The sequence below is a fragment of the Odocoileus virginianus genome, chromosome 12 (genome assembly GCF_023699985.2).
Source record: "Odocoileus virginianus isolate 20LAN1187 ecotype Illinois chromosome 12, Ovbor_1.2, whole genome shotgun sequence".
Classification (NCBI taxonomy): Eukaryota; Metazoa; Chordata; class Mammalia; order Artiodactyla; family Cervidae; genus Odocoileus; species Odocoileus virginianus.
Genome location: NC_069685.1, coordinates 45098094 through 45114403, shown reverse-complemented (window position 1 = coordinate 45114403; position 16310 = coordinate 45098094). Strand labels below are relative to the sequence as shown.

The 16310-nt window shown below is 43.9% G+C and overlaps 1 protein-coding gene across 1 annotated transcript in view; it reads left to right on the top strand.

Moving 5' to 3' along the window:
- Positions 1–16310, top strand: part of TMEM132C (transmembrane protein 132C) — a 433487-nt gene that overhangs the window by 394035 nt on the left and 23142 nt on the right. The window contains exon 5 of the mRNA XM_070475075.1: positions 3923–4066. Coding sequence (XP_070331176.1) covers positions 3923–4066 — 144 coding nt within the window. The remainder of the gene's footprint in view (positions 1–3922; positions 4067–16310) is intronic.

Here is a 16310-nt window from a genome sequence, read left to right as displayed (position 1 = left end):
TTTTCATGTATCTGTTGGCCATTTGGATATCATCTTTGGAGAACTGTCTGTTCAGGTCCTTTGCCCATTTTTTAATTGGGCTATTTTGTTTGTTTTTTGCTATTGAGTTCTTTGATGGAAGAACACAAATTTGAGCCATGAAGAATATAGCTGGAGGTCTACTATATAGAAATAGCTTACTAATTGATGAAGTCAAACATAGGGAAAGAGAGTCAAGATATGGAGAGATGTAGGAATTAATTGCAATTTTGTTTTGAGAACCTGGTTTTAGCAATACCTGAAGCTGAAATCTTCCATCAGATGCTTGACTTGTACAAGGCAATAAGTCACCTTTTTGCTTAGACTGAATTGAGTTGGATTTTTGCCACTAGTTAATGAGAAAGTCCTGACAGACCAAATATTGTGGTTGCCTACTTGCTTATGCCTCCCACCGTCCCCACCATCCCATACATCTGTTTGAATGTGGGCTTGTCACTCTGGTTCACTATGTTATAACCCAGTAACAAGAACATGCTGGGTGCACAGTAAGGGTTCATTAAATGGCTGGTGGATCTTCATGGTTATGTAGGATTTGACAGGTGGAAAGAGATGTGGATGATGTGGTCCAATAGAAGATGTGGTCCAATCCCTTAATTTGTAAAATGAAGAAACCAAGATCCAAACAATAAGAGTATGATGAAGGCTCTATAGAAAATTAAAGCATAGAGTAGAATCTGGGATTCCAGACTCCCCATGCCCACCAAGTAACAAACACTCACCGAAATGGTTGATCAGGAAAGGAGTCTTTTTCTTTATTTCTTTTACTTGAAAATTATTTTATATTGAAGTATCTTTGATTTACAATGCTGTGTTGGTTTAAGGTGTACAGCAAAGTAATTCAGTTATACACAAAATATATCTATTCTTTTTTAAATTCTTTTCCATTCAGTTTATTATAGAGTGTAGAGCAGAGTTCCCTATACTCAACAAAGACAGTAGGCCTTTGTTGATTGTTTTAAATATAGCAGTGTGTACATGTCCAACCCAACCTCCCAATCTATCTCTTCCTGCATCTTTCCCCTCTGATAACCATAAATTCATTCTCTAAGTCTGTGAGTCTATTTCTGCTTTGTAAATAAGTTCATTTTGTATCATCTTTTTAGATTAGAAAGGAATTTTTAATTCCACAAGGAACTTCATCTCTGTGGCTTAATCAGGTTATCCGAAGATCAATGCTTTCTTCACTCATTTGGCATTTTTGTTATTTTTAACTTTTCATTAAGTGTTGGAGTATAGCTTTGTGATAGTTTCAGGTGGACAAAGGGACTCAGCCATACACATACATGTATCCATTCTCCCTCAAACTCCCCTCCCATCCAGGCTGCCACATCACATTGAGCAGAGTTCCCTGTGCTATACAGTAGGTCCTTATTGGTTATCCATTTAAAATATTGGCATTTCTGTGACTGTTAATTTGTGATCCTGAAGTTGATCTTAGTTCGCAAAAAATATCTAATGACCCACCAGTGTTAATCTTGATGTAATTCAGTTTAGAGATAGGAAGTCTTAGGTGAAAGACAGCGTGTGTGTGTGTGTGTGTGTATGTGTGAGAGAGAGAGAGAGAGAGAGAGAGAGAGAGAAATGGCAGCGACCATTAGCAAGCTAATCACAATTAATCCACGAGAGAGTTTGCTGTTTTAATGAAGCCATTAGCCAAAGACCATTCTCAGAAAGAAAATGTTAAGACTGAACTCTGAGCACATCACCTGTAATGAACCTGAAAATGGACTTGGGGAATTTCTGCGGTATTCTTGGCATCGGTAACAGCCAATGCGCAAGCTGCCCAAATGGCAGCTCCAGCTCCAGGAATCCCGTGGACCCAAGAGAAGACGTGGCAGGGGGTCGATGGGCACCAGCATTGAAGACAGGCTGGGGCTCCCCTTTGTGACTGATGGTTCTTTCAGCTGTGCACTTGGTTAATGCAAAAGGTCGCTTCTGTGTCAATTGCTTCCCTGGAGGAAAAACTGAGAAAATCTCTTGCCTTGCATCTCCTGCTTCAAAGTAGAGCAGCAGTTCTGGAGAGGGATTTGGGGAGAAATTGACTCAGAGGTAAAAGGTGCCAATAGCCATCCCAAAGCTGCAGACCCCTTTTCATCTTCGTTTGACCATAAGGAACAGGATTGCACAAGTGCCAACAGGGAGCGCCTACAGATTTAAGAGAGAAGGCATTTTCTTGATCACTTTGCAAAGGTGTGATGCTGATCATTTTGCATGAAGTCAGTATGAACAAGATAAAGCAAAGTCCCCAGACCTCCAACGGAATGGGCCACAGTGGGGCGACAGGAGAAGACTGGTGTGCTACAAAAAGCAATGAAGCCAGTTGCCAAGGTGTAGCAGTGATGACGGGCATTTGGGGTAAAAATTACCTAACTCTTTGATTGCTCTTGTAGTGAATATCTGGGGCTTCCTGGTGGCTCAGGAGTAAAGAACCCGCCTGTCAATGCAAGAGATGCAAGAGATGAGAGTTCGATTCCCAGGTGGGGAAGATCCCCTGGAGGAGGGCATGGCAACCCACTCCAGTATTCTTGGCTGGAAAATCCATGGACAGAGGAGCCTGGCGGGCTCCTACATTGGCAGGCAGGTTCTTTACTAGCTGAACCACCATGGAAGCCCAAGATCCTTCATCATAACTGCAAAGTCCCTTTTACCGTATAAGGCAACAGACATACATGTTCTAGAGATTGGAACATGGGCATCTTGGAGATTCCACCTTCCTGCATAAAGTAGCCAGTCAATTTCTGTTGCTTACAACTGAAACCTCACTGATGTGTACCTTTTACTTGGTCTCTGCAACAAACAAAAAGAATGCATATTTTTTTATTGTCATGGTTGAAAACTAGGACAATCACAAATAAAGTAAATTGTGAAACACCTAGAACCAAGTTATCTTTCTAAGGTTTAGAAGATTTTTTACTACAAGTCTATCATGTGATTTTGCACCTGGATCTGATCAAAGAAAAATATAACTTCTTTGTGAGAATAGGCTACAAAGAGGACAAGCTTTATTACAATGAGACAACAATTCACCCAGATGTAACAAGAAATGAACAAGTAAACTAAAACTCCCCATGCTGTGCCTTGCAGATTCTGTTTTGAACATTCATTTTTATTTTGTTTTTTAAATTTATTTTTAATTGGAGGACAGTTGCTTTACAATGTTGTGTTGGTTTCAGCCATATATCAACATGAATCAGCCATGCATGCATGCTTAGTCACTTCAGTCATGTCCGACTCTTTGCGACCCTATGGACTGTAGCCCACCAAGCTCCTCTGTCCACAGGGTTCTCCAGGCAAGAATATTAGAGTGGGTTGCCATGCCCTGCTCCAGGGTATCTTTCTGATCCAGAGGTTGAAGCTGTGTCTCCTGCATGCAGGTGGATTCTTTACCTACTGAGTCACCTGGGAAGCACCCCTCCCTCCCACCCCTCTAGGTTGTCACAGAGCACCAGTCTGAGCTCCCTGTGTTATATAGCAACTTCCTATTAGCTATCTACTTTATATATGGTAATATATATGTTTCAGTGATACTCTCTCAATTCATACCCCGCCCTGCCACCCCCGCTGTGTCCGTAAGACTGTTGAACATTCATTTTTATATCAAGTTTTTAAACCACAAATTTGACTCCTCTAGAAACCTCCAAAACACACAATTTGAACTTGCCACTCATTTCCACATATAAACACAGCACGTAGAGTCCTTGAACTTAAGATGATCTTCTGTCTAGCAGGCAGGACACCTATAATCGTTTTGCCCAGGTTCCTAAGGTAACTGTGGCCATGTCTTATCTAAACGAGGAGAGGCACATGCCGTGGAAGGCTTCCCCTAGTCTCCGAGAGAACCAAATAGCTCCCTTGACCCAGGTATGTCTCGTTCTTCCGGCAGGACACTGAGATCCTGAACACCGCCATCCTCACGGGAAAGACAGTTGCCATGCCCATCAAGGTGGTCGCCGTGGAGGAGGACAGCATCGTGACAGATATCTCGGAGTCCGTGGAATGCAAGTCCACAGATGAGGAGGTCATCAAAGTAAGTGACTCCAGGGAGTTTCCTGGCGGTCCAGGGGTTAGGACTCAGCACTTTCATTGCCAGGGCTCGGGTTCAATCCCTGGGTGGGGAACTAAGATCCTGCAAGCCAGGTGGCACAGCAAGAAAAAAAAATGTGTGCAAAGTAAGGGTTTCCATTAGTCATCTGGATTGAGCTGGTTGAAACGTCATGGAGGTGTCTTGTCCACTAAGAGAGGTTAGCATGGTGAAATACGAGGTCCAGTGAGTTGGTTTGTGTTCACAACCTTTCTGGGCTTCACTAAACTTTCCCATATCCGTCTCTTAATTTGACATCATGCCAGTCTTGTTGTCACCAAGCGTACTGTGGACCATAGGTCAGACCCAAGTACCTACAGTAACCAAGCAGGTGATCTAACTGAATGAAGTGGTAAATCAGACAAGCCCATTTCTGGAAGGGCAGCCGTGGTCAACTCCTGCCAATTATAGGGGGCTTCCCTAAGTGGCTCAGACGGTAAAGAGTCTGCCTGCAGTGCAGGAGACCTGGGTTCGATTCCTGGGTTGAGAAGATCCCCTGGAGAAGGAAATGGCAACCCACTCCAGTATTCTTGCCTGGAAAATCCCATGGATGGAGGAGCCTGGCAGGCTACAGTCCATGGGGTCACAAAGAAGAATTATGGCCACGTATAAATGTGAGTTCAGGATTGGTACCCCTTCAAGAGATGCCACAAATTTCATAAAAGTCATCTGTTTTTCAATGTTGGCAACAAATGTAACAAAAAAGAAAAGTACAGTGGGCAAAAAATAAAATATAAAACATACCAGCCTCATGTGTCTGAACCGCTGAAACCGTTGAAACCGCTGTTCCATGAGGCAGATTATGAACACTGGGTCAAATTCAGTCTACCACCTGCTTTGTAAATAAGTTTTATTGGAACATGACCACTCAAATATATTTTTTTTTAATTTTTGAATGGAAGATTCTTTAAATTCTATAATATTTTTCGGTTTTCAAAAGTTTCACACACATGATTTCATATAATCCAGTAATAATCCTTTTGTCCCCCTACCCCTATGTTACCCCTGCCCCCACTGGTAACCACTAGCTTGTTCTCTGTATCTGCAAGTCTGCTTATTTTTTATTTACTAATTTGTTGTATTTTTTTAGATTTCACATAGAAGTGATATCATCCAGTATTTGTCTTTCTCTGTCTGCTGTATTGCACTTAGCATAAGGCCCTCCAAGTCCATCCACATTGACGCAAATGGCAAAATTTCATTCTTTCAAATCTGTCTCTATGTTGTCTATAGCTGCTTTTGAGGAAGTTTCCATGGAGACTATGTGGTCTGCTGGTCTAAGATAGTTACCATTAAAGAATCTTTTTTAATTTTTTAAAGAAAAATAAAAGTTACTATTTTGTCCTTCCAAGAGAAAGTTTTCCTAGAGAATCCCTGCCCTAGAGACTGTCTTTTTAAAAATTTTATTGGGTTACAGTTGATTTGCAATGTTGTGTTAGTCCCAGGTATGCAGCAAAGTGATTTGGTTATACCTATACATATATCTTTTTTTTTTCATATTCTTTTCCCTTATAGATCATTATAAAGCATTGAGTAGAGTTCCCTGTGCTAGATAGCAGGTCTTTTTTAGTTATCTGTTTTATATATAGTACCCCAGTGTTCATTGCAACACTATTTACAATAGCCAGGACATGGAAGCACAGTCCTGAAAGTCCATCAACCAATGAATGGATAAAGAAGATGTGGTATGTATAGAATAGGATATTACTCAGCCATAAGAAAAGAATGAAATAACACCATTTGCAGCAACACAGATGGACCTAGAAATAGTCATATCGAGTGAAGTAAATCAGACAGAAAAAAACAAATATCATATGACATCACTTATATATGGAATCTAAAGAAAGAAAGAAACAAACTTATCTACAAAACATAAATAGAGTCACAGATATAGAAATCAAGCTTATGGTTACTAGGAGGTAAGTGGGGGAGATAAATTGAGACTGTCTTGAGGCAAAGACCATACTTTTTGATCTTTCCTACCGCAGAGTCAGACACGACTGAGCGACTTCACTTCACTTCAACAACATTTACCATGATCACACGCCCACAGTGCTTGCTCAAAGAATAAGACAGTGAGGGTTTTTTGAAGCCAGAAATTAATCATTTGGTCTTTCTGTGTATTTTTTGAAATCAATAGAAACATATCCAGAAAAAAAGCATACATATCCAAGAGAAAGCATCCTTAGATAATGTTTCCCACTTCCCCACCTCCAAATCGAATCTGACAAGTAGCAATCAGTCTTCTCTCTGGAGTTAAAAACAACCTGTTCGCATGGAAAGGGGGGATTGGAGTGGAAAAGTACAACCCCACCCCCAGCATGGACACGTGGCAGCCCAGCATTGTTGAGATGGTTCTCTGCACTGGATGCCACGTTCACGATTGTCTAAAGTGTTACACAAACCTTCCAGTAGGTGGCAGTAAAGCCTCCCAGCAATATTCTAGGACCACCATTTTTTGACTGTTGGAGGTACTGTCTCAAAGAAGAGATGCTTTTTCTCTAATTCACCCAACAGTGGTTTATGACCTGATGGTAACCCTGCCCACAGTGCTTTACAGAAGACCCGAAAGCCTGTGGGAGAAGAGGAAGTGGTTGAACTTCTAAACAACACTGACCAATAGAAATACAGCGTGAGCCACATAAATTATTTAGATGCGCCAGGTGTCACATTCAAAAAAAGTAAAAAGAAACAGGTGGATCTGATTTTTAATGCACGTGTTTAACCCATTATATTTAAAATATTGTCATTTCAACAGGTGGTCCATGTGAAAATTATTACTATGACAGTTCACATTTTGGGGCGCTAAATCTTATCACCGACTCAATGGACGAGCAAAACCCTGGGAGACGGTGAAACACAGGGAAGCCTAGCGTGCTGTAGTCCGCGGGGTCACAAAGAGTCAGACCCAGCTTAGCAGCGAAACAGCAATGACTTTCAAATCCCAGCACACCTCCACCCGAGCCCCATTTCAAGGGGCCCAGAGTCACGTGTGTCTCCTGGCTACTGTGTTGAAAAGCCAAGTCCCGAGTTCAGAGACAGGATTTGCAACCTTACCACTCTTAATATTTTGTGCCAGCTAATTCTTTGTTATGGGGACTGTCCCCTGCATTGCAGGATGTTTAGAAGCCTTTTTGCCGTCTTCCAATTGATGTCTGTAGCACTCTGAGTTGTGAGAAACGAATATGTCTCCAGACATTATTAAATGTCCCCTAGTAAGCAAAATCACCCCCACTGAGAACCACTGCCCTGAGGGATGCCTCCTTTGCTTGTGTCTGGATAAGCAATGCTCTTTCCAGTAGCTGAAAAGTAACTTTGGGAGGAGGGGCGGGGGAGAGGCACTTGGTTTTGGATCTAGAGGCACCCCTCCCCCCCAGCCATGGTCACATACTAGGTCCTTGCTGATCATTGGTCTTTATTACTGAATCACAGCTTCCCTGGAGGCTTAGCAGTAAAGAATCCGCCTTCAGTGCAGGAGATGCAGGTTTGATCCCTGGGTAGGGAAGATCCCCTGGAGAAGGGAATGGCGATCCTCTCCAGTATTCTTGCCTGGGAAATCCTAAGGACAGAGAAACCTAGGGGGCTACAGTCCATGGGGACACAAGAGTCGGACATGACTTGGTGGGTAAACCTCTGCCATCACTGATTTGCAGTCTCCCTGAGAGACCATCTGGTATCTAACTCAAAAGGTTATTGTGAGGATTCGGGAGTTTCATTTTTCAAGGAAAGGGCTTAACTCTGAGTTGGGTAATCCCCTTGATGACCCTATTAGGTAAGCCAAGGGTTACAGACTGGCTGCCTACAGGTATATTTTTGTGGCAGGCACAGCGTTATTAAAAAATTAGCATGGGTTGCAGCTTCCTTCCAGTGTATGATTCAGCAACAGTTTAGGAGATTGACTGAGTTGGGTAACCATTGCCGTGACCCAGTTTTGGAGTATTTTCGTCACCCCATTTGCTGTTAATCCCCATTCCCACCCCTAGCCCTGGGCAGCCACTAATCTACTTTCTGTCTCTGTAGATTTGCCTTTTGGGGGGCATTTCACATAAACGGAATCATACAGTATGTGGTCTCTTGCTGAAAGTTTGGCGATCATTTTATACGTAATCTCTTTTGACACTTTTTGGATAACCATCTAGAGAGAGATGTTATTTTACAAGAATGGGATCATATCATACAAACCATTTTTTACCATGGACTTTTTAATTCAGCAAATCAAATGAACTTATTTACAAAACAGAAATAGACTCACAGACATAGAAGACAAACTTACAGTTACCAGAGGGGAAAGAGGGAGGGATAAATGAGGAGTTCAGGATTGGCAGAGACCCACTACTGTAAATAAAATAGATAAATAAGGACCTGCTATATAGCACAGGGAGCTATATTCAATATCTTGTAGTAACCTATAATGGAAAAGAATCTGATAAAGAAAAGATTTCATATACATATATATATGTGTGTGTGTGTGTGTGTGTGTATAACAATCACTTTGCTATACACCTGAAACTCACACAATATTGTAGACCAAAAAAGAAAAAAATTTTAATTAAATTGAGAGATCTACAGATATACACCCACAGACACAGACACGCACATGCTATAGCATACCTTTCCAGCCCTCAGGTAATCCATGTTAATTACCTACCTGATCTCGTTCTATACCTTTCTTCATGGTCGTACAATCATAAACACATACATGTCAAGGTGTTTGTGTGTGTGTGTGTGTGTGTGTGTGTGTGTGTGTAAATGCACATGTAGATGGGGTTTTTCTGTCCTTGCTTGTTTTGCAGCATTTGTGTATGTTTGCTCAGTCATGTCCAATTCTTTCCAACCCCACGGACTGTAGCCCACCAGGCTCCTCTCTCCATGGGATTTCCAGGCAAGAATACTGGAGTGAGTTACCATTTCTTGCCCCAGGGTATCTTCCCGACCCAGGGATCAAACCCACGTCTCCTGAGTCTCCTACAATGGCAGGCAGATTCTTTACCGACCGTATCACCTGTTTTGCAGAGGTGGGGTCATATCACATGCACATTTCTGCCTCTTCCTCTCTCTCACCTTGCAGTGCTTCTTGAATACCCCTGTCTGGTGGGCATTTGGGAAAGGAAGCTTCACCAGTGTGGGACGTAAAAGAGGCGAGTGACAAGGGGTCTGGTCTGCAGTGTGTTTGGGGCTTAGGTCAATAGGAGTGATAACGTGTGAGTGAAAAGACCTGCAAGCGTCAGTGTCTGTGTTGATTTATGTGCAAGAAATGAAAAAGCAACAGCCCAGAGAAGGGCGACCATGTGCCCAACAGAAGCCCAGGAACAGCCCAAGGAGAGAAAACACGTAAGAGGGACAAGCGCTTCCAACAGCCGAGTAATCATCATCATAGAGTCCTTGCTATAACAGCGGCCCCCAAACTTCCTGGCACGAGGGGCTGGTTTCCTGAAAGACAGTTCTTCCATGGACTAGGGAGGTGGGAGAAATGGTTTCAGGGCGATTCATGCACATCACATTTATTGGGCACTTTATTTATAATATTATTACATCAGCTCGAGGAGACCCAGGTTCGATCCCTGGGTCAGGAAGATCCCCTGGAGAAGGAAATGGCAAGCCACTTCAGTATTCTTGCCTGGAGAATCACATGGACCAAGGAGCCTGGTGGGACACACCCCATGGGGTCACAGAGAGTTGAACATGACCGAGCAGCTAACACACAGTCACACCCCCCTCAGATCTTCAGGCATTAGATCCCGGAGGTCTGGGACTCCTGCTGTAAATATTTGTCCACACTTGAACATCCTTAGCATAAAGATAAGCCTTGTGTGGATGGCACTGCACAGGTTAATTTGCACAGGTTTTCTTCCTCGTGGTCCATGAAGTAATGGTATCTCAGATTCAACATACAGTATTTTCTACAACCACCTAATGATTCATTCAACAAAGATGCATTGGCCTTTTACTAAGGACCATTCTGGTACTGGGTACTCAGCAAGAAATAGAACATGCCCTCCCCACCCCCTTCTCACGGAGTCTGGCATTCTAGTGACGGAGGGAGCAGACAGTAACAGATACGTGTATTACATGTGGTGATGAGGACCAAAAAGGAAATGTGATGGGTGTTGTGCCAGGGTGTGGCCTCGGGATAAAGGATGACTCCAGATAGGGTGGCCTCCAAGGGGGAGATATTCAGGCCAGTTAGCAGAGAAAATAATGACTGTCAGTGCCTGCTAGGTTTTTCTTAAATAAGTTTTTTAAAAAGTATTTAATTATTCGTTTTTGGCTTCACCTCGTTGCTGCATGAGGACTCTCTCACTGCGGTGAGCGGGGCCTGCTTTCTGGTTGTGGTGTTCAGGCTTCTCATCGGCGTGGCATCTCTTGTTGCAGCTCGTGGCTCTAGGGCCCGTGGGCTCAGTGATTGCGGCACGTGGACTCTAGAGCACAGGCTCAGTAGTTGGGGCACACGGGCTTAGTTGTCCCAACTTGTGGGATCTTCCCAGACCAGGGATCAAACGTGTGTCCCCTGCATTGGCAGGCAGATTCTTAACCATTGAATCATCAGGGAAGTCCCATCAGTACCTGCTATTTATTGACTGTGTGTCCCTGATTTTCACAGTGCTCTACGAACCCACTCATCTTAACCAGGCTGACTCTAGGAAACACCACCTTCTGCTTCCTGGGTGACCTCTATACTGGTCTGCAGACCTGCATGTCTTTTCTTCGAAGCTCCTGAGGCCACAGGGGCTAGACACCCCCCATGACAGGATAGGAATGCTGAGATTTAAAGCATCCTTTTAAAAGCACATTTAGTGAATTTTCAGAGCAGCCTGTTTAACCCTAGAGGGCATGGTTCCAGCTAATGGAACCCATGTGTGTGTGCTAAGTTGCTTCAGTCGTGTCTGACTCTCTGAGATGCCATAGACTGTAGCCCACCAGGCTCCTCTGTCCATGGGATTCTCCAGGCAAGAATACTGGAGTGAGTTGCCATGCCCTCCTCCAGGGGATCTTCCACACCCAGGGATCGAACGTCTCTTGCGTTTCCTGCATTGGCAGGAAGGTTCGTTACCAATAGCACCACCTGGGAACTCCCTAATGGATCCCAGTGCAGAAGTAAAAATAATGCACATGGACAACCAGCAGTGCCTTCCACTGACCAAAGGAGTCCCCTTAGTTCCAATATTTGGAAAGCAATCGCACATAAGCAATAATCGTATTTTCCTGGTACACTGGCTCCCTTCAGCACAAAGCTTTATCCCTGCCGAATTTATTATTGATCCCATGAGTTCTAAGTCCTTGAGAGAGCTAAGTTCCTTAATAACAGCCTGAAGTTTTTAAAGAGTCATGAGATTGATAACCACTGTGAGTGGCAACCCCTTGCCCAGTAGGAAAATGGGCATGCCTTTTCCAAAGAAGGGAAGAGGGTTCCATATTCATGCATCTTGTATCATACAGGCTCCAGAAGAAACATCAAAAGGTCTTTATCCTCAAAAGCCATTTGGTTCTAAGAATGAAAGAAAATCAAGAAAAAAAAAGGAGTCCCGGGTGTCAGGCTAGGCTGAGTGACATTGCCCAGCCATGCCTCCTTCTGGGCCAGGGGTCTCCAGTGTAAAGCAAGGAAGCTCCTTGCATGAAAGTTTCTTCTGGCATCAGAATTCCCTCCAGCTGGCGCTTCCCTGGCGGTCCAGTGGTTAAGAATCCATCTGCCAGTGCAGGGGACACAGGTTCGATCCCTGACCCGGGAAGATCCTACGTGCCCCAGAGCAATTAGCCCGAGTGCACAATAACTCTAGAGCCTGTGCTCTGCAAGAAGAGAAGCCTGCCCACCACAACTAGAGAGTCGCCCCTACTCACTGCAACTAGAGAAAGCCCTCACACAGCAATGAAGACACAGCAAAACCAAAAGTAAATAAATAAAAACAATTTTAAAAGAATTCCCTCCAGCTGGGATGCAAAGTGCAGTTGAAATAGCACATCTGAGAGCTTGCATTCTGCAAGTTCTTCAAGCCTCAGTTTATACATTTGTAAAATGGGTACATACTTAGAGCAACCTCCTAAGATTGCTGCAAGTTTTAACACGTGTGCTAAGTCGCTCAGTCGTGTCCGACTCTTTGAAACCCCATGGACTGTAACCCACTTCTGTCTATGGGATTTTCCAGGCAAGAATACCAGAGTGGCTTCCTATTTCCTCCTCCAGGGGATCTTACCAACCCACAGATCGAACTTGTATCTTCCTACGTCTACCTGCATTAGCATACCACTAGCACCACCTGGAATCCTGAGTTTTAACATAGGGTCACAGAGAGTCAGACACAACTGAAGTGACTGAACACATGCAGAGAATACATAGAAATAAAGCATGTAGGACAATACATTCAGTTAGCTCTTCTTACTATCCAGATAGACTTAGAGCAGGAGTTCTCTCCCTAGGAGAATTGCATCCTTTGCCAGGGAACATTTGAAAATGTTTGGAGACATTTGTGGTTGTCTTCCTCAGAGAGGGTGTGACTGGCCACACAGGTGACTCATGGTTACCACGTTGGATAGCACATAGGTAGGGCATCAGACGGCCCAGGTGTTGGATATTTCTGTCATCCCAGATGTTCTTCAAGAAGCACAGACCCAGAGCCTCCAGCTGGTAGGAGCTAAGCCAAATGTTTGTCCCTAGGAGAGGTGGCTAGGCAGAAGTGAATGACTGGGACTGGCCAAGAAAGAACAGGTTGGTCTAATACTCTGTCTTGAGCTCCCAAGAATACTGTGTTCTAATAAAAGACTTTTGCAAAAGATAAGACCATTTATTTATGAGTAAGACTTCACTTGAGCCAAGGGAGGCTCCATCTAGATTTACTTAATTGGGAAGAGAGGTTGTCAAGCTCCAGAAATCCTACATCTGGGCATGTACAGCCCTTGCCTTGAGGAAAAGTTTCTGGCCAGCTCCAGGAAGCACAGGGTAGAGAATTCGTTTGCCTTGGCAGAGATTTAAATCTGGAAAATACTTCTCCCCTGTGTCTGCTTTTGCTCCTGCCAGATACTAAAATTTTTACCCCTCATTGACCTCTCCGTTGAAATCCATCTGATTACAAAGATTCTGTCTCAGACAGCATCATATGTCAACTTCCCAATGGCCCATCATATCTTTATCAAGGATGATATGCTTGTTGGATGATGAAGACTCTCCAGTTGACATAATAAGTAAAGGGAGAAATTGTCTTAAAAATGGAAAGTCTAGGGCACTGCAGGCTTCAGACACAGATGGATTCAGAAATCAATTTCTCTGCACCTCTGAGCTCTGCATTTGACTCTGTTTCTTTCACTATCAAACCAAGCACTTCTTTCTCTCTCTCTTTTTTTCTTTCTCTCTCTCTTTTTTTTTTTTTTTTGGCTGCGTCAAGTGTTAGTTACAGCACACAGGACCTTTGTTACGTCACACGAGATCTTTCATTGCCACGCACGTACTCTCTACTTGTGGTTCAGGCTTAGTTGGCATGTGGCATGTGGGATCTTAGTTCCCCAGTCAGGGATCAAACCCATGTCCCCTGCATTGCAAGGCAGATTCTTAACCACTGGACCTCCAAGGAAGTCTTAGCCTTGGACTTTCTAGGAGTGATTTCAGAGGCCACACATCCACTGCTTCTCAGATCCAAGTCCAGCAGAAATGAGATGCTACTTTCCCTCCATCAAAAATCCTAGGACTTCCTGTTATTGGGCTAGACAAGAATCATATGATCATCCCTGGACCAACCCCTGTGCCCGGGACAGTGTGATGTGTTAGGAGTATGCCCCACTGTGTAGCTGCTGTCAGGACCCATGAGCTGAGCATGAAGACCTAGGGAGATTCCCCTGAAAAATACCTTAAAAACTGATACAGAAAATAAGATGATTGTGTTTTGGGCAGTAAAAATAACTGTCCACTGAATCTGATCTGGAATTCTATTAAATTACTTCTGATTTACTCTCACTTTTCTTTCCCTGACTGTCAGTTTCTGAGCTCTCAGAGGATTAGTAGTCACCATGCAGTGTCAGCTTAAAGACAACGGTGCCTTTTTACCTGTTCCTCATGTTGTCATTCTTGCTGAGATGCTTAAGGACAGAGATACACACAGATGGGTCTGGGCTGGTCCAGCAGAGCTTACCTCTTATATCTGAGAACATGTTATTGGTTAACAGATAACGTGACCCAAACTGAATTAAACCCCAAAAAAGGAAGTTTAAGGGCTTCTATATCTGTACCTATCTGTACCTATCTTCTATATCTATACTTGAAGCACTGGCTTCAGGAATGGCTGAATCCAGGAGCTCAAATGAAGTCATCAATCAGTATTTTACTTCTGCCTCTCTGTCTTTTGGTTCAGTATTCTGTACCTGTATTGACTGAAATCTTGGATGCGCTGTACTGTCCCAATGTGGCTGCAAACCATCTCTTCACATGTAGCAGTCTGGCATGAAAAATTTTACCTTTTACATGTTTCAACCTCGCCTGAAAAATTCCTGAGATTCCCTCTGACTGTACCAGCTTAAGTCATGCATTCAACCCCGAGCCAATCATTTGAGGCCAGAGAAATGTGAAGCTCTGATTGGCTTAGGTCATGGTCACATGACCCTCATTTGGAGGCTGGAGGTGGAACTTCACCCAAACCTCTGGACTGATGTGGGGGAGGGGAGGATTCCCAAATGCAACTAGGGCAGGGGCCATAGGGAAGAGAACTGGGTGCCTGGAGTAGAGACTCCTCCCCTCCCACCTCCTGTTCTTAACCACCCACCCTTTCCCTGTCCTCCTGTCCCAGGGCCTTTCACAACTTGGCCTGGGTTAGGGAAAAGGCCTAATGTCAACCAAGGCATGAACTGATTGACATTAGCTAAAGCAGTGATCAGCTCTGATGGAGGCAAAGAACACAAAATGGAAGAGTCTAAACTCTCCCAGTAAGACTCTGCCCTGAGCTCTCCCAGGAGAATAGGGGTCCTGTGATTGGCTGCTGAGGGCATGAGGATAATTGACAAGAAAATTGACACCATAGCATGTAGAAGGCTGTCATGAAATGATTCCAGATCAGAAAAAGAAAAAGAGGAGGAGAAAATACGTGCCTTGTAACAATGTAAGGGACTTGCTAGAAACTCAGACTCATCCTTCCAGCTTCACCAGATCCACTGAACTCTTGAGGGAAGACAGGTGTGGTCATGACCAGCAGACATGGTCCTGGGGCTTTAGCAACATCCCTCCCCAAACTCCCGTTTCAACCTGCATGGCTGGACCACTCCCATCCTTGCTGCCTGGTTTCCTCTATAATTAAGCCCTTCCTTCCTCACTCCGCTGCAGTGTTCTGGTGGCGGCGGCTGCTTTTGAAATAAGCCTTCTCTAGTGGGGAAGCTCTTCTGAGTCTAAAGGTTCAAAGAGAAGCTATGAGGCACTCAGTCCCCTCAGCAGGACAGCCCTGGACCTTGCGTCTTGAGTACCAAGACTTTAGGATCTCGAGTGACATCGTTAGGCAGAGTCTGGTTGATGGTGCAGCAGGTGGCCCAGGGCACAAGGTTCTGGAGAGAGATGTGCACACACAGGAAAGACAGTGCTGTATAATGAAGGCATTCTGGAAGCTTCTCCCCACGCTTCAAAGCATGAAAAAAATCAAAGCCCCTTATCTACACACTTCCGGGGTTAATACAATCCACTTACCCAACAAGTCTGCCAGGCACCTGTGTGGTGTGTCTGCCTGTATGTGCCAGACACTGGGCTAATTCCCTGTATTTGTGGGTTTTCCAGTTTAATTCTCCTGGCAAATTTGGGATGCTGTTCTCTCCCTGCCCAGCACACCCTAGCCTGCTTTTCTAGCTTTGTATTTACCAACCTTCCTTCTGTTTCTGCAAAAGGTCAAAATATTCCTACCTTAGGGTCTTTGCACATTATAAGAGAGCAGTGAAGGTCCAGGGCTTTTTGTACTGGACACTTGAAATTTGCTAAGGGGATAGATTCTAAATTAAATGTTCTCAATGCACTGTACACACCCACAATGATAACTGTGTCAAGAGGTGGATATATGGTTTAGTGTAGATTATGGTGATCTTTTCACAGTGGATACACAGATCAAAGCATCAAGTTGTACATCTTAAATGGATACATTTTGATATGTCAAAGATATCTCAATAGAGGTGTTTTAAAAAATCAAAGGGTTTTTTTTCTTCCAAAAAATTACATTGCCTCTGATTTTCCTTTTAG